Genomic DNA, 14,524 nt, shown 5'->3' on the forward strand with positions numbered 1-14,524 from the left:
TTAATACATTTAAACTATACCTAGCATGAAATAAATGCATTTTAAATGACAGATTCGTTCTGACTTCTATCTCATTTCTACTTTTTCTATCCTTAAAAAAAACGTGGCTTTGTATACTGAGATAGGCTATATGAGACCAGTTTTACTGCACTTATGCTTTTTGTTGTCCTTATGTTGTGCCAGTTGCTTCCTATGTTCACCTCATTTGTAAGTCGCTTTGGATAAACGCGTCTGCTAAATGACTAAATGCAACGTTTGGATCAATGGATGTCACTCGGGGTTGAGTACCGAGAGAAGCGATAATGGTTTTATGGTCCCGTTATCAATTTGTCTCATGTGACTAACATTTGAGCACATCCTCTCCCCTAAGTGTGTTTAAAAAAGGAGTGTTTATCAAACGCTAAGATTAGCTGGCAATTCTTCGAATGTTTAAGTGACCAACATAGAAGCATTTGTATTGCGGTGCTCTCTATTGCGTAAATAGCAACCAAACTGTGAAATCACAACTTGGATAGATTGATTTATAAATATCCAAGATGATCATTCAAGCCTTTAGAGCATTAAACTTATTATCACCTCAAACTCAGAATTCAATTTTTTTTAAGCTAAAACGATAGCATGATGATTCATACCTCTGTCCATCAACTGTGCACAGCGACACGGCCCACAAATCTGGGCTAAATTTGGCAAGTTGGGGAATGTAGTCAGCAACCTGGACAGACAGAAATCACAATAGATCACAGTTCATTGAAAGTCTTTTTGGCGTTTGAGAGGAACCGCATAGATGTTTTTTTCTTACCAGTCCACCAGAAAGTTTTCTGCCTTTCTCATAGAGAGTGTCAATCTGGGAAGTAAATGCCTGGAAATCAGGGATGACAAACTTTTTCCGGAAGGCCTGGGTTAAAAGGACAATGTTGCTCTGGACACACCTGAGGAAAGGAAAGATCTTGAAATGCATGTCTATCTGGAACCGGTTTGATCACATAGAAAGAAACCCTGTGAGTAGATTGTTTTATACAGTTTGTTCTCGGTTTGACATACCTTGGGCTCTTTCATTCCAGAGACTTTTGCTTTAGATACTTTTGGCTATGAAAAAGAGCCTAGCAATCCTATATGCGTATCTTTAAGAAACATTCTCAACAATGCCTCAAACTGTGCTCAGATTTACCTTGAACTAAAAGTAAACACTGTAACCTGCATGTTGTGTTTTTGATTTGGCTAGTTGCATCCAAAATCACGACACTCCCTGAATAGAAGTCTATAGCACACTGCCAGCTTACTTTTTGAAAAGTTGCCGGTCCAGCATCACGCCATCTGAAGTGGACTTCAGGGTGACTTTCAACATGTCCATACATTCTTTCAGCCGTGGATCTCCTGTCCGAAGACCGGTGGCCTTCAGCGCCTGTGTTTACAAGCACATACACAAACCATTTCCATAAGCACACACTATTCACGTAAAACTATGTGTGCATTACTCATTACAAACACAATGCTCTTATCTGGGTTTAAACTCTTTGTCGGCCGGCTTCGATAAGACTATGTGTAATAAAACATGGCTCTGTGCCCTATTTACTGGTGCTGATAAAAATAACAACAACACGGCAGTAACTCTACACGCTGCCCCCATAGCATTGCTCCAGTCACGCATTTGCAAACAACACATGCAGATACATTGCAGTTCACCTACTAAAGGAGACGTAAATAAAAACATCCCTCGTCACTCACGGTAATGAATTTGTGGGCTGGGATCTTCTCTTGGCCTTCAGCAATACTGTAAAACAGCAGATCCTCCAAGCTGGGCAGGATTCCAGCTTTCCTTCTCCTGGAAGCAGAGGGAAAATATAAGGTTATTGACCGCAGTGACTTCCACTATGACGAAATTTCACAACAGTTTAGTCTTCAGTGACGCATGTATCTGGCCATGTGTTAAAATGCAAGCTGATTAAAGAGTTTGATTTGTTGAGGATTAAAAACTACATGTGGCTAACACGCATGCAACAAAGACACAAAAAAACAAAAAGGAATCAGGAACGAATAGAGAGATGCACCTGCTTTGGTTCAGCCTACCCCTCCCCCCCGAATGTTTTGGGATGAATCTTTGAAGACTATCAGGGCATTCTGGAGCGAAACGTACTGCCCAGTGTCAGAAAGATCTGCCTCGGTCGCAGGTCATGGGTCCTCCAACAGGATAATGACCCAAAACACACAGCTAAAAACACCCAAGAATGGATGAGAACACAACTTTGGACTATTCTGAAGTGGCCTTCTATGAGTCCTGATCTGAATCCTATCGAACATCTATGGAAATAGCTGAAACTTGCAGTCTGAAGTCACTCATCAAACCTGAGACAGCTGGAGCAGATTGCTCAGGAAGAGTGGGCCAAACTACCTTTTAGTAGGTACAGAAGTCTCATTGAGAGCTACAGAAAACGTTTGCTTGCAGTTTGCCTCTTTTTGCACCAAAATATTACGCTAAGTGTCCCATCATTTTTGTCCATGACATTTTCATTTGTTTTATTATTTACGGTATTATGTTGAATAAAAAATCAAAAGCAAAGTCTGATTTCTATTAAATATGGAATGAACATTGGTGGATGCCAAGTACTTTTGTCAGTTTCAAGTTATTTCTGAGAATATTGTGCATTCTTCATTTTTGTGGAGGGGTACCAACAAATTTGAGCACGTTGGTACATATACAGTTTTTTTCTCATTTTGTTTAATTTCATTTTACTGCTTTAGGAAGTCTCTCTCAAGGTTTAAACTTTCAATTTTTGTGTTAAAGTAAAGTTTTATTTTTCAGTGAAAGACCTATTAAATTGTCCTTCATTTACATAGAAGGTTCAATTGAACCTCAAATGTTGTCAATTCTATAGCAAGTTTTATGCACAAAACATATGAACATTTCTTCATGTTTTTTAAATACATAGCTTCATTTTTGTACAATTTTTAAATATTGCAATACGTGGATATTTTTTTTATTTTTTATTCTCATGGTGGCTTTTGTGGAGGGTTGTTTTTCTTAACACACCTTGTTACTTTCTGACAAATTTAATAAAATGTATAAAATACAAAATATTGCCATACTATCATATTAGAAACCCAGGTCTGTGTATTGTATCAAATTGCCAATGTATTAGAAGAGTTCATTAGTTTTTTGCAAAAACTGATAACTCAGTTAAAAAGTCTGTTTTTTGTTGTGCATTCCAATATATATCAATGAAACTGCATTTGGGTTGTTTTGATTAAATACAGCTAACTAACACAGTAAAACATAATAAAAACAAAATAAGATAAGATAATAAAAACATGATTTTGGAAAAATAAAGTTTTAACAAATCACCTCTTCAATTATTATATTGTAGATATATTGTTTATTTTTTCTAGACCTGCACTGTGAGTGATCTCTAAAAGACTGCTGCCTCAGTCTTGCTAAGTTATATTAAAAGCTTCCCTAACTTAGTCATTGCATTATCACATTTACATGGCTTTAACTCTAACAGAAATCTGCCTAAGCTGCTGAGGCAGTGAGCCATGGCATCCTTCAAAAGTCAACAGAGCCCAGCCAGGACTCTCATTCCCACCTGCCCACCAAATCATCCAGTGATGAACCATAAATCCTTCAATCACCTCACTACTGCAGCCTAGATCTCCTACATTTTCCATGTGTTCTATTCATTTCCCCATTTGTTTGATCTAATTTGAATGCAGCTTATTTGAATAATTTTTCATAATCATTATCCTTAAACCCACAGACTATGACAATAAGGATTTTATATTCAAGTTGGACAGAGAAAGTAAAAGTATAAGGAATAGTTTGATATAGTTACACAGGAGGTGAAGACTGTAAATAACAAAAATAACTCCTACTACCAATGCAAACAAACAGCATGTAGAGCGATAAGGGAGACGAAACATGCACAGTTAATGGGACACAAGACAGACCATGACCAACACATTTTAATGACATACGTTTCGAAATCATAACTGTAACGTTACACAAAATCTACTTTATTATTGCACTTTTGAATACGTATTTTGCTCCGAATGTCTCATAACAGGTTAAGCTTAACAGACAGCATTTGTGTCATCCATCACATTGATTACTAAAGTAAACATCCCTCAGTTGTTTTTCTTTAACATCATCCCTAAACTAAGGGAGATATAATGGAACCAAACAGAACAAAAAGGTTACATTAAAAACAGACAGTTTTCTAATAAAGCGACACAATAAAGTGTGTTGGTATAAAACTAGTGTGACAACATCATTTAACAGTTTTAACATTTAATCGTTTAGCAGACTTTTATCCAAAGTGACTTATTAAGGGAGAAGCAAAAAGTCAACAAAAGGGGCAACAAATGTGTAAATGCCGTGACTGGTCCCATTTAGTATGGCAAATTGATTTAACCAGACAAACAAATATAAAGAATAGAAAGAAGATAGAAATTAACATACCATTGCATTATTGGGTTAGGTGACCATTCTTAAAAATGGCTAAAGAATCAGTTATAATGTTTAAATAACTGTTTTAAAAACACAGCATAACCTCAAAAAGCAATCTTACTTTAGATAATTTTACTTTAAAAAGTTGTAAAGAAAAAAATGTTCCTGTTTCAAAGTTCAAAACTCCTATAGCCTCAATAGAGAATTTTTAAAAACCTTACAAACAGCTCAACAATCATTCATCTTTCTGTTTCAGTTTGTGATCAGAAAATCTATGCCTCAACTATGCAGAAGCAGATGCTTTGATTTTCTCTTTCATCAGAGTCACCCGAAGCATTGAGCCACAGTCTGCATCATATGATACAAAATCAATTATCTGTTTACCTGAACTGCGATATCAGCTTACAGCAAAAACAGACCGACTGCTTCTACACAGACAGTGACAGACAGACAAGAGATCCTAAAAAAGAGGTGAATCATCTGTGCTGGACCAGTTTGATTTGTTCTTGAGAGCTCTTTGGTGTTGAACATCACCTCTGTATCTGCCTCTTTTTAAGGCCTCGGCTATATTTCACGCCAAAATCAAAAGAGAGAAAATAGGAAGTTGTATTTTGCTTTAAGAACATGAAGTCTGGTATAAAGAACCGTTTACTTTTGTACCGTGACATTTTCGTAATGTAGATTCAAAAACATTCCCATTACTTCATTATAGCTTTGCGCAGTTAAAGTGATGCTCCACTATTTAAGTCATTAACATATTCTCACAAAGCAAAACACAATTTCTTCTTTTGTATTTTGGGATGAGATGTGACCTGTTTTGTGACATGAGATTCCAGGAATTTTGAGAGAGAGCCTGATTCTCAACCTCCAGTAGAATGAATAAAACAAACATTACGCCCCTATTCACACAGACAGTTCACAAAAGAAAGACCCGGTGGAATGCATCCCAAAATCACAGACACTCCTCGTTATGGGTTCGACTTATTTGATAATGTGTCTTTCATAAGCATCCTCGTCTATACGGTTATGTGAAAAAAAATGCAACCACTTTGCGTGACACATGATAACCGGTGACTCCTGTTGCTTTGCTCACATTTAGGCCACAATGCGGGTTAGAATGGAAATACCCAGAGATGAAGCTGAAACAGAAAACCAACATTCATGCTGCATGTTAACACACTTTCTGTTTTTCACTGGACGTCGGTTCTAAGTACCGCACAATGTAAGTTTAAGTGCTGTTAATATGCCTGAACACTTCAACCTCATTAAAGGAGACTATGACTCTCAGAAAGTTAGTTTGTTAAACGTCTCTGTGCTATAAATGTGCCTAGCTGTTATTTATGGATTCTGTTTTTCCTGACAACTTTTCATACATGTGTACAAGGCTGAGATCCATCAATAGAGTTCTCTACTGCTCCCTCGACCAACATGACTTTGCCAAGCAAATGCTAGAGATGTAGCGACAATAGATATGTCATTAAGTGTAATTTAAACTTATCTAGAAAAATAAATACTAGAGAACCAACAAATTTAGAAATCTATAACCTTTCTTATGGTTTATCATCTGCCTTTTTTAACGTACCACACATATAACATTATGCAACAATATAGATAGATAATATATGGCCCGTTTATTCACTATCATACTATCATGAGTGAATATAGAGTTAAGTGCTCCCCAGTTTAGCTCTCTATGTTCTGTAATGCTGAAATGTAAAACGATATGTAAAAGGGCTAAACAAACAAACGTGACCTGACTATAGACTACTCCTGGACTCATCTCTCAGTCAACATAGAGATCAGGTGAGATCTCAAGTGAAAACGCATATTGGCCAAGTGAAGAAAACACTTGCGTTTAGTTGCCTGGAAACAGAGCGTTTTCCTTTTAGCACCAGGAAGTAATTTGGAAGTAAATGGTTCAAACCTTCTGGATTTATGCCCTTGTCGTGACAAATCAACAACAGCTCATCACAACAACTACCTTTTCCATCAAACAAGCACAATGCCTTTGGAAAATCTCGAAAAACTTCCTTTAAAAATGACAATTCAATCATTATTTTTTCAGCCACAGCGTTTCCCACACAATGCATATACTTTGGCAGTGCTAACAACTTGCACTGACATATATTAAAATATATAAGGCTAATTGTATTGTCTCAAGATGCACATCAGCAATGTTTTTGTAAAGTATGTTTTTAAAAATGACATAGGCCTAGCTTATCCCTGTCCGGGAAACCGCCTTATTGTCAGTTTACTTGACATAAAGCTGCGATCTAAATTATGTTCAGCTGATGGCTCCCTGTCAAGGCCAATGCATTAGCCACTTTGTAAACCGGCCTGTCTAGGATCATGGTTAAGTGTTTGTTCATCAGAGTACACAGGGCAGGTTAGAAATATGACACACTGTATACTTGAAAGGACACATTGCAGACTACAATTAGCATAGCTGACAACACAGTTCGTTGTTCTAAACTCAGTGCCAGATTGAAATTGCTTTTTCAGACACAGACACCTGGTACAAAAGATCATCACCCACTTGACAACAATGATGGTTTAGTTTAGGGATGCAACGATTTGTACATTTTGGCAGATAATGATAACCGATAATTCTTTAACATTGGAAGACGATGACCGATATATTGGCTGACATACAGTCTCTAAATATTAATATAAAATTCCCTAAGACTGAAACAAAAGGCAAAAAGTGGACAATTGCTTTTATTTGAAAACATTTACTGCAGAAAACAAGGAAACCATTAGTTCTCTTTTTTCCCATGAAATAATGTGCCAAGCCTATTTCACACTAGTTAACGATTCTTTAACCTTCAAACTTTTCTGCTACATTCTTTCTTTAATAAACAAATTATAGATGTTCTATGTGACCAACTCAGAAAAATGTTCTTAATAGCCACATGTCTAACAGGTCTTAAGACAGAAATCATTCAGACAGCAGACTGATTCAAACAATATGCTTTTGTTCCTATAATTCACACATTCATAAATATCGACTGTACTTACATCAACAATGTTTTGCTAATAGCAGTAAGTGAATGATCACGACAGAAAGACAGCACTCGACTGTATTTTAACTGCGCAGCTGAGGAAATTAGTTATCGCTATAATATAATCAGTTTCATTATTTTAATTATAAATAACCAGTTATTGTCCGATACCGATATGGCCAATAATATATCATGCATCTCTAGTTTAGTTATATAATAGAAAAAGTTCAATTTAATTTAGTCATTTCAGAGAAAACACTTTAATATTGATACATACAGTAATTGTGTCCCTGAACAACAAAACCAGTCAAAAGTGGCACATTTGTAATAACATTCAACAATACATTGAATGAGTCAAAATTATACATTTTTATTTTATGCCAAGAATCATTAGTTTATCAAGTAAAGACAAGTACAAGTTAAGATATTGAGTTAAGATCATGTTCCATGACCATATTTTCATAATATATCAAAACATAATTATTTATGAAGTGGTGCAGCAAATTTGCAACGAAAATGAACAGAAACAAGCCTCAAAACTTTGCTCCCTGCTGCCCGCTCTTTGGGAAGTAGTTTCTAGTTTCAAGCTTGGAATTTCTGCTTTCAGGTTCATCTCCTCTGCACAATGTCTTTACAGTGGTAAGCCAGTAAAGAGCATTCAGTTACTTCTCTTCATTACTAATATGCCAAGGACTTCATTTGGACAATTTTAAAGGGGATTTTCTCAAATCCCCTTTAAATCCCCAATATTGTCCGTTGTCCTATATAACACCAACTACAAAAACGTCACGTGACTTGCATTTTATCGATTCTGGTTTCAATATCGATTATGCTTATTGATTTCAATTCTTATCGAATTCAAGTTTCAATTCCAGCTTGGTGCCAGCTTCTGTTGCACATCTGAGCGGCCCTTTGGGGAAAGCATGCATCTCTACACGAGCTGTATAAAGGAACAGTCTGTTCTGGTTTCAGGTATCGGATAACTTTACAAAACCTCCCTGAGAGAGTGAAAGAGAGAGCCGGGGGATTAACTCTTTAGATAACGGCTTTAATTGCAGGTATCATAGCTTTACGTTTAATAACCTCTTTCTGCAGCAATTTGTTCGACTAAACAACTTTTGTGATTAGCTTTGAATGTCAGGAATTGCAACAGAAACATGTTTGACAAGTTTGACTGATTGATCTGCTTCTTACTCAGAAAAAACAAGCAATGCATCTATTTATTTATCTATCTGTGTGTCTGTCTATCTACTCTACCATCGTTAGAATATACAAAAATCTCAAAACAAGTATGGTCGCAACACCATCAAAACCAAATATCCTGTGAATTAAGCCAAAGGTCTCAGATGAAGTGAAGTGTGACAGCTTCACCGATGTGGAAAGTGCACAGCACAAAAGCAAGAGCTCAGTCAATTTTTCACACTCTGTCACCTTGGCCAGAATTAGTTGATAAGTTGGGAGAGATCAAGAGCACAAATTTAACTCATCCGACAGGATGCTAGCTATCAACAGAGAATCTGAAGCCAAAGGAGTCTTTCCAGGATCATGATGACTCACTATTAGAAACTGGGTTACAAATGAGGTACATACAAGGGAAAATGTGTGCGAGCATTTTTCAGTTTGTTAAAATGCAGCATTATGGTATGGTGTTCACTCACAAGGCATTACAATTTGGCTAAATTAAGGTGTCTTTATGTGCCTACATATGGAACTCACAGGGTTTTGAAACAGAAACTTCAGTACCGCAACTGCACCCATCCTGAATATTTCCAAAGGCTGATTCACATGAGTAACATGTTTTAACAAAAGGCTGCAGCAACAGTTTAACTACACACTTCTCAGAGTCGGAGCCAGATCTATACTCCGGCAGCCGCCACACCCATAGTAATAAAACATTATAAAAGCAAACGGAAACACCATCAGCAGGAGAAAATAGCAAAAACAGCCTTTTTTAAATAAATGAAACCAGGAATACAACGTGAGTGAGAAAGAATATTAAGGTGATGTATTTGAGAAATGAAAAGGCTTTCTGCTTTTCTCAAGATATTAAAGGTGCAATGTGTGATATTATGGAAGATCTATTGACAGAAATGCAATATAATATACATAACTATGTCTTCAGGGGTGTATAAAGACCATGCATAACAAAGCATTATGTTTTTATCACCTTAGAATGAGCTATTTCTATCTACATACCGAAGGGTCCCCTTTCACGGAATTCATTCAACATGTTGTTTCAACAGATGCCCTTAACGGACAAACTGCTCTACAGAGTGTGTTCCGTAAAAATATTACGTACTTCAGCAAAGAAGCGAAAACATGATGACATCTTTGTCCTGTCAGCCATCATAGTGTTTCGAAAGGGAGGGATGAGCGGTGAGCTGAGCCGTCAGTTGCTCACCGCTAGATACCGCTTAATTTTACAAACTGGACCTTTAACTGTCATTTCACTAACCGATAAGATAAACATATGCAATAACAGAGTGCTTGATGACAACAGGTATGATCTTAATCTTATATTGGTGTGGGTCGTTTTATGTGACGTTAATTATTGGAATAAAAATGTTTTTGACTAACAGCCTACATCTTACACGTTATGTATTAAACATTGTGTGTGGTTGGTTGTGTGTGTGGGTTGATGAATGGCCAATTGCAGGCAATAGCATCAGTCAGTTAAAGATTATAAAAGTAATGTTAGAGCAATATATTAACCAGTTTTTGGTATTTGTTAATCAGCAATAGCTTACAACTGCTACGGACTGAAAGACTAACATGAGAGGTCATTTCCCTTTGTTTTGTCAACAAATGTGCAGAACATGTTTGGCACAAATACTGCACAGCGAATTGAGTAAATACTGTAAAATATATGCAAAATAAGTGACTCAGAATTCTGTGTACAACTTGATAAAAGCAGCACTGTTACATAATGTTATAAACATTTATATTACATATATATTAGTACAGCATGTACCATTTAGCAATTGTATTGCTAGTATGGATATATTTCATTCAAGCAGCATATTATGTGCTACCACTGCATTTATTCACTAAACTAATATCCTAATATTTGTTTAAAACAACACAAAAATAGTGTGATGTTTCAGTAAGGAAATTTATATATATGTGACCCTGGACAACAAAATGTATGGGTCAATTTTTCGAAATGGAGATGTTTACATAATCTGAAAGCTAAATAAATAAGCTTTCTATAGTTGTCAGAATAGGACGATAACTGCCTGAAGTTGTCAATCAGCAGCACTGTTGCAGGCCATCCAATCACAATATATATATATATATATATTCATATATTTAAGGTAGGAAATTTACAAAATATCTTAATGGAACATGATCTTTACTTAATATCCCAATGATTTTTGGCATAAAAGAAAAATATATAATTTTGACCCATACAATGTATTTTTTTCTTTTCCTAAAAACGTTCCCGTGCTACTTAAGACTGGTTTTGTGATCCAGGGTTACATATATAAAAATGTTATCACACCTTCTCTCATTATGACTTGTTAGTCTTGTTGTCAAGGCAACAGCAAACCAGCTGAAAGTCTGTGACAGCATGCATGGTGTTTTTGATCGGGTTCAGGAACATACCAGCAGCCTGTCTTCTATGCAAGAAAAATAATGAGATAAGTGAACTCTGTAAGGCCAGGTTTGAGGTCAGGCTGTTGAAAATTGCCTGTTTGTACAGAGTTCTGTGTGGACATAACCTGATATCACAGCAGCTACAGGAGATAGGGCATCTTTCTCTCTATATTATTTTTTCTGTAGCTCATCTGGTAAAGCACGGTGCTAGCAGTGACAAGGTCAGAGTTTGACTCCAAAGTAATGCACTTATTCAAAAAACGTTTAGCATTAGGGCACTGTATGTTACTTCGCAACGTAATTCAAGAAATAACAACATGAAGTAAAACTATGCAATCCCTAATTGTGTAATCTGCTGTAATGCAAAGTGTTACTTATAACTCCAGCACATCACTTAACTTGATTATATAACCACTTTTGCCAGCCATCTGAACAAACGCCCAGTGTGCGACTAATGAATAACTTTTATCTCTCTAAAAGGATGAGATTTTAATTCCGTCCAAACAACAAGCAGGCCTGTCTAGACATATTATGCAATGATCTCTTTTAATTATGTCGCTTTTTAATTTACAGTCTTTCTCCATTTAATGGATTTTTCATAATTTTCCACAAAGAAATGACCTATGGCGGGTAATGTGCATTTGTTTACAACAGTGTTTTTATTATCTACCAAGTCAGACTCACACAAAATCATCACGTGCTTCTCTCGCACAGTAATTGTAAACCAAAAAAAAACGTCCGGAAAATGAGTCATCTTGCCCATCCGTGATACAAGATGGCAACCAAATAAACAATAAAAATATCATTAGGTGAAGATCAAGTCCAAGATTAAAGACTCCACGTGGGGACGAGCGCGAGCCTTCTGCGTCATCCTATAAATATTCCATATGCACACGTGACTGGTGAGTCACGCGCACTGTGAGAACCGATCATGACGGATAATATTTCCAGGCAGTTTTTGTATTAAAACGAGAAACGGTTTGACATGTTTGTCTACAAAATACAGAACATTCACGTATTTTATGTTACATACGGAAAACGCCCACGTCACTGAACAAACTGTAAACTTGCCAACTTACTAGCGCCGAAATAATAGGACGGCAGAGGTCAAACATTGTGTTGTCGTGTGGATATAAACACACGCTTAATATTTCTCTTATGCACATTTTTTAAATGTATGGTTAAATGAATACAAATGAATGTATCGTATCCTATCCATAAACCCATAAAACGGTTTACAGCAAAACGTGGGTTGACCAAAATAATGGATGCGTGTTATTGACATTCCTCAGATGCCGTATACAAGGTGTCATAAACGAGCAGCTGATAAGAGACACTGCCACTCCCATCTCTACTTTTTCCAGTCAGGAAACGTCATATAGCATACACATTAAATCTAAACGATGTGCCACATGTTCTCACTTGCAGCTCTGGTAACTTACAGTGTTATAAGAAACACGTCCATTTAAACGGATGTTATAACATACATGATCCACACGCTGAAATAAAAAAATAAAAAGGCGACACATGCTCTCCTCCCACTCGCTGTAAGATGTACACACAACGTCACGTTGCCACACATTCAGTGATGTTTAGACGCTCCTGCTGAACTATTAAAAACACATTAAGTACTCGTCAGTCACGACCAAAGGCTCTAACGTTAAATGAATCTCGTACTTGTCCGCCGTCGTTTCCTGGATGGTCTCATCTGTCTTCACGGTCTCCGGTGCGATCGCTCCCTCGGGTTTTGTACATAGGAATCTCCTCGAATACAGAGGTTGAATGAAAGGTATATATCTTCCATTACGGACGATATTTAACTTTGGTGTTTTGCCGTTTGAATACGCGGAGCTGAAGCGGTACGCGCTCGGTAAAGTCTTTTTAAAGCTTAAAATGTCTGATAACGAACGCTTATGGCTGGTTTGAATCAACTCCTTCAGCACAACAGAAGCCCTAAACTGTAACATCTCAGTCCTGTCGAGCTTATTAGTATATTTTGTCGATGTAGGTCGATAAAACTAGAACACAAACTGTGGAAAGGAAAGCGACAGCAAAGAAAACTCGGCACTTTGAGCACCTAGCGAGCGAAGTGCTTTTGGTGAGGCTCACTGAGGAAAATGACACGGACACGCCCACCTAGCGAGCTATTGGGCAGAGTGAAAACGTATTCAAATCTTTCTCTTTCGTTATTGGCTGGATAAGACATGTTTCATATTTGACTGTCTCGTGCATCACGTCCGCCGTGACTTTTGTACGTCCCGCTTCATACGCCTTAATTTACATATTTATTAATATGAATGTTTAAATATTTTTGTTTTATTCTAATTTGCAACAATTTTGTTTTACAATCCATTGTTATCTACGTAATCAACGTTAAATAATGTATTTTATTTTATTATAGTAAACTATTTTTGGATTAACAAATTTTAACATAAATTAGATAAATGTGTAACGTCACAATGCCGACAGGCTACACGTGTGGTCTTTATTTTACAAATACATCGCATGAAAGAGAAGTTCTTTCTAGGTTTTGTTTTTCCTTCACTGCATGACATTTATTGATGGAAATGTAAGCCTATAGCAGTCATTTGAGCTCCTTATGCTGCCATTCAACGTATCGTATCACTTTCTTGGTGTGTTCTGTTGTAATTGCCCAAATGGAAAAATGAATTGCATCAATTACAGAGTCATGAATGCAACTTTTGATCTAGAGACACTAAATTTTTCATTTAAAAACTTTAAATTATTTGAGAGAGTATGTTTAACAATGATGTCATTATTGCATATCATTATCACTGCATCAGCTTTTCAGCCTGGGGTTAGGAAGTGTACAACTAGGAACAAGTAAAAAGCTTGCTAACAACCAAATTGGATATAGCATTTTGAGAATAACATGCTTAACTCCAGCTGCTGTAAAGTAAAGAGCATTGGCCTGCATGCAAACACGTTGCCATCAGACGATTATACAAAAAAATAAGATTCAGGTCTTTGTATTGTGGTGTAAGTCTGACACAATGTGGATAGGAACCACAGGATGTCTATCTGTTCAATGACTGTTCTCTAAACAGTTTGCCCGATTCTTAACATATCATGCCTTTCAGATTTTCCAGATTTTAGAAGTGAGAGTGTATGTAAGCAACGCTCGTTCCAGTTTGTTATCTGGCCTGCTCAAGAACTTGCCAAACTTTCCATCTTTAGTTTTTCACTTTAAGACTTTTTGTCTGGGAATTCGTCTACAGCACATGCCTTCTGCACTTCAGACAAATGAAAAGTTATTTCATGAGTCATCAACCATCTCACCCATTCTAGAAACTTCTCAGCCTACGGTTGTTAAACGAGGGCTTGAAATGACAGAAACCGTGTGTTTTACGCCCCCTATCGTCTATGTGTGGTATTTCACGTTTTTAAGTAACAGGAACGCAAAATGAGACATTAAAAATGGCGTGTTGCTTCCATCTTGTGGTGAACGTGTATACTACAGTGG

At 36.8% G+C, this 14,524-nt stretch overlaps 1 protein-coding gene across 3 annotated transcripts in view; it reads right to left on the bottom strand.

Annotated features, from left to right (window-relative positions):
* glsb (glutaminase b) overlaps positions 1–13,369 on the bottom strand; it is a 29,962-nt gene extending 16,593 nt beyond the window's left edge. Inside the window, exons 1-5 of one of the 3 annotated variants that reach the window (XM_056754909.1) lie at positions 12,718–13,369; positions 1,726–1,822; positions 1,281–1,402; positions 800–929; positions 633–712 (exon numbers count right to left, since the gene is read on the bottom strand). In XM_056754909.1, the coding sequence (XP_056610887.1) occupies positions 633–712; positions 800–929; positions 1,281–1,402; positions 1,726–1,822; positions 12,718–13,007 (719 nt within the window). In that variant the 5' untranslated portion in view covers positions 13,008–13,369. The remainder of the gene's footprint in view (positions 1–632; positions 713–799; positions 930–1,280; positions 1,403–1,725; positions 1,823–12,717) is intronic. The other 2 variants (XM_056754911.1, XM_056754910.1) reach the window with 2 other exon arrangements.
* Positions 13,370–14,524: the final 1,155 nt, after the last annotated feature.

Source organism: Triplophysa dalaica, chromosome 8 (genome assembly GCF_015846415.1).
Source record: "Triplophysa dalaica isolate WHDGS20190420 chromosome 8, ASM1584641v1, whole genome shotgun sequence".
In the NCBI taxonomy this organism is placed as follows: Eukaryota; Metazoa; Chordata; class Actinopteri; order Cypriniformes; family Nemacheilidae; genus Triplophysa; species Triplophysa dalaica.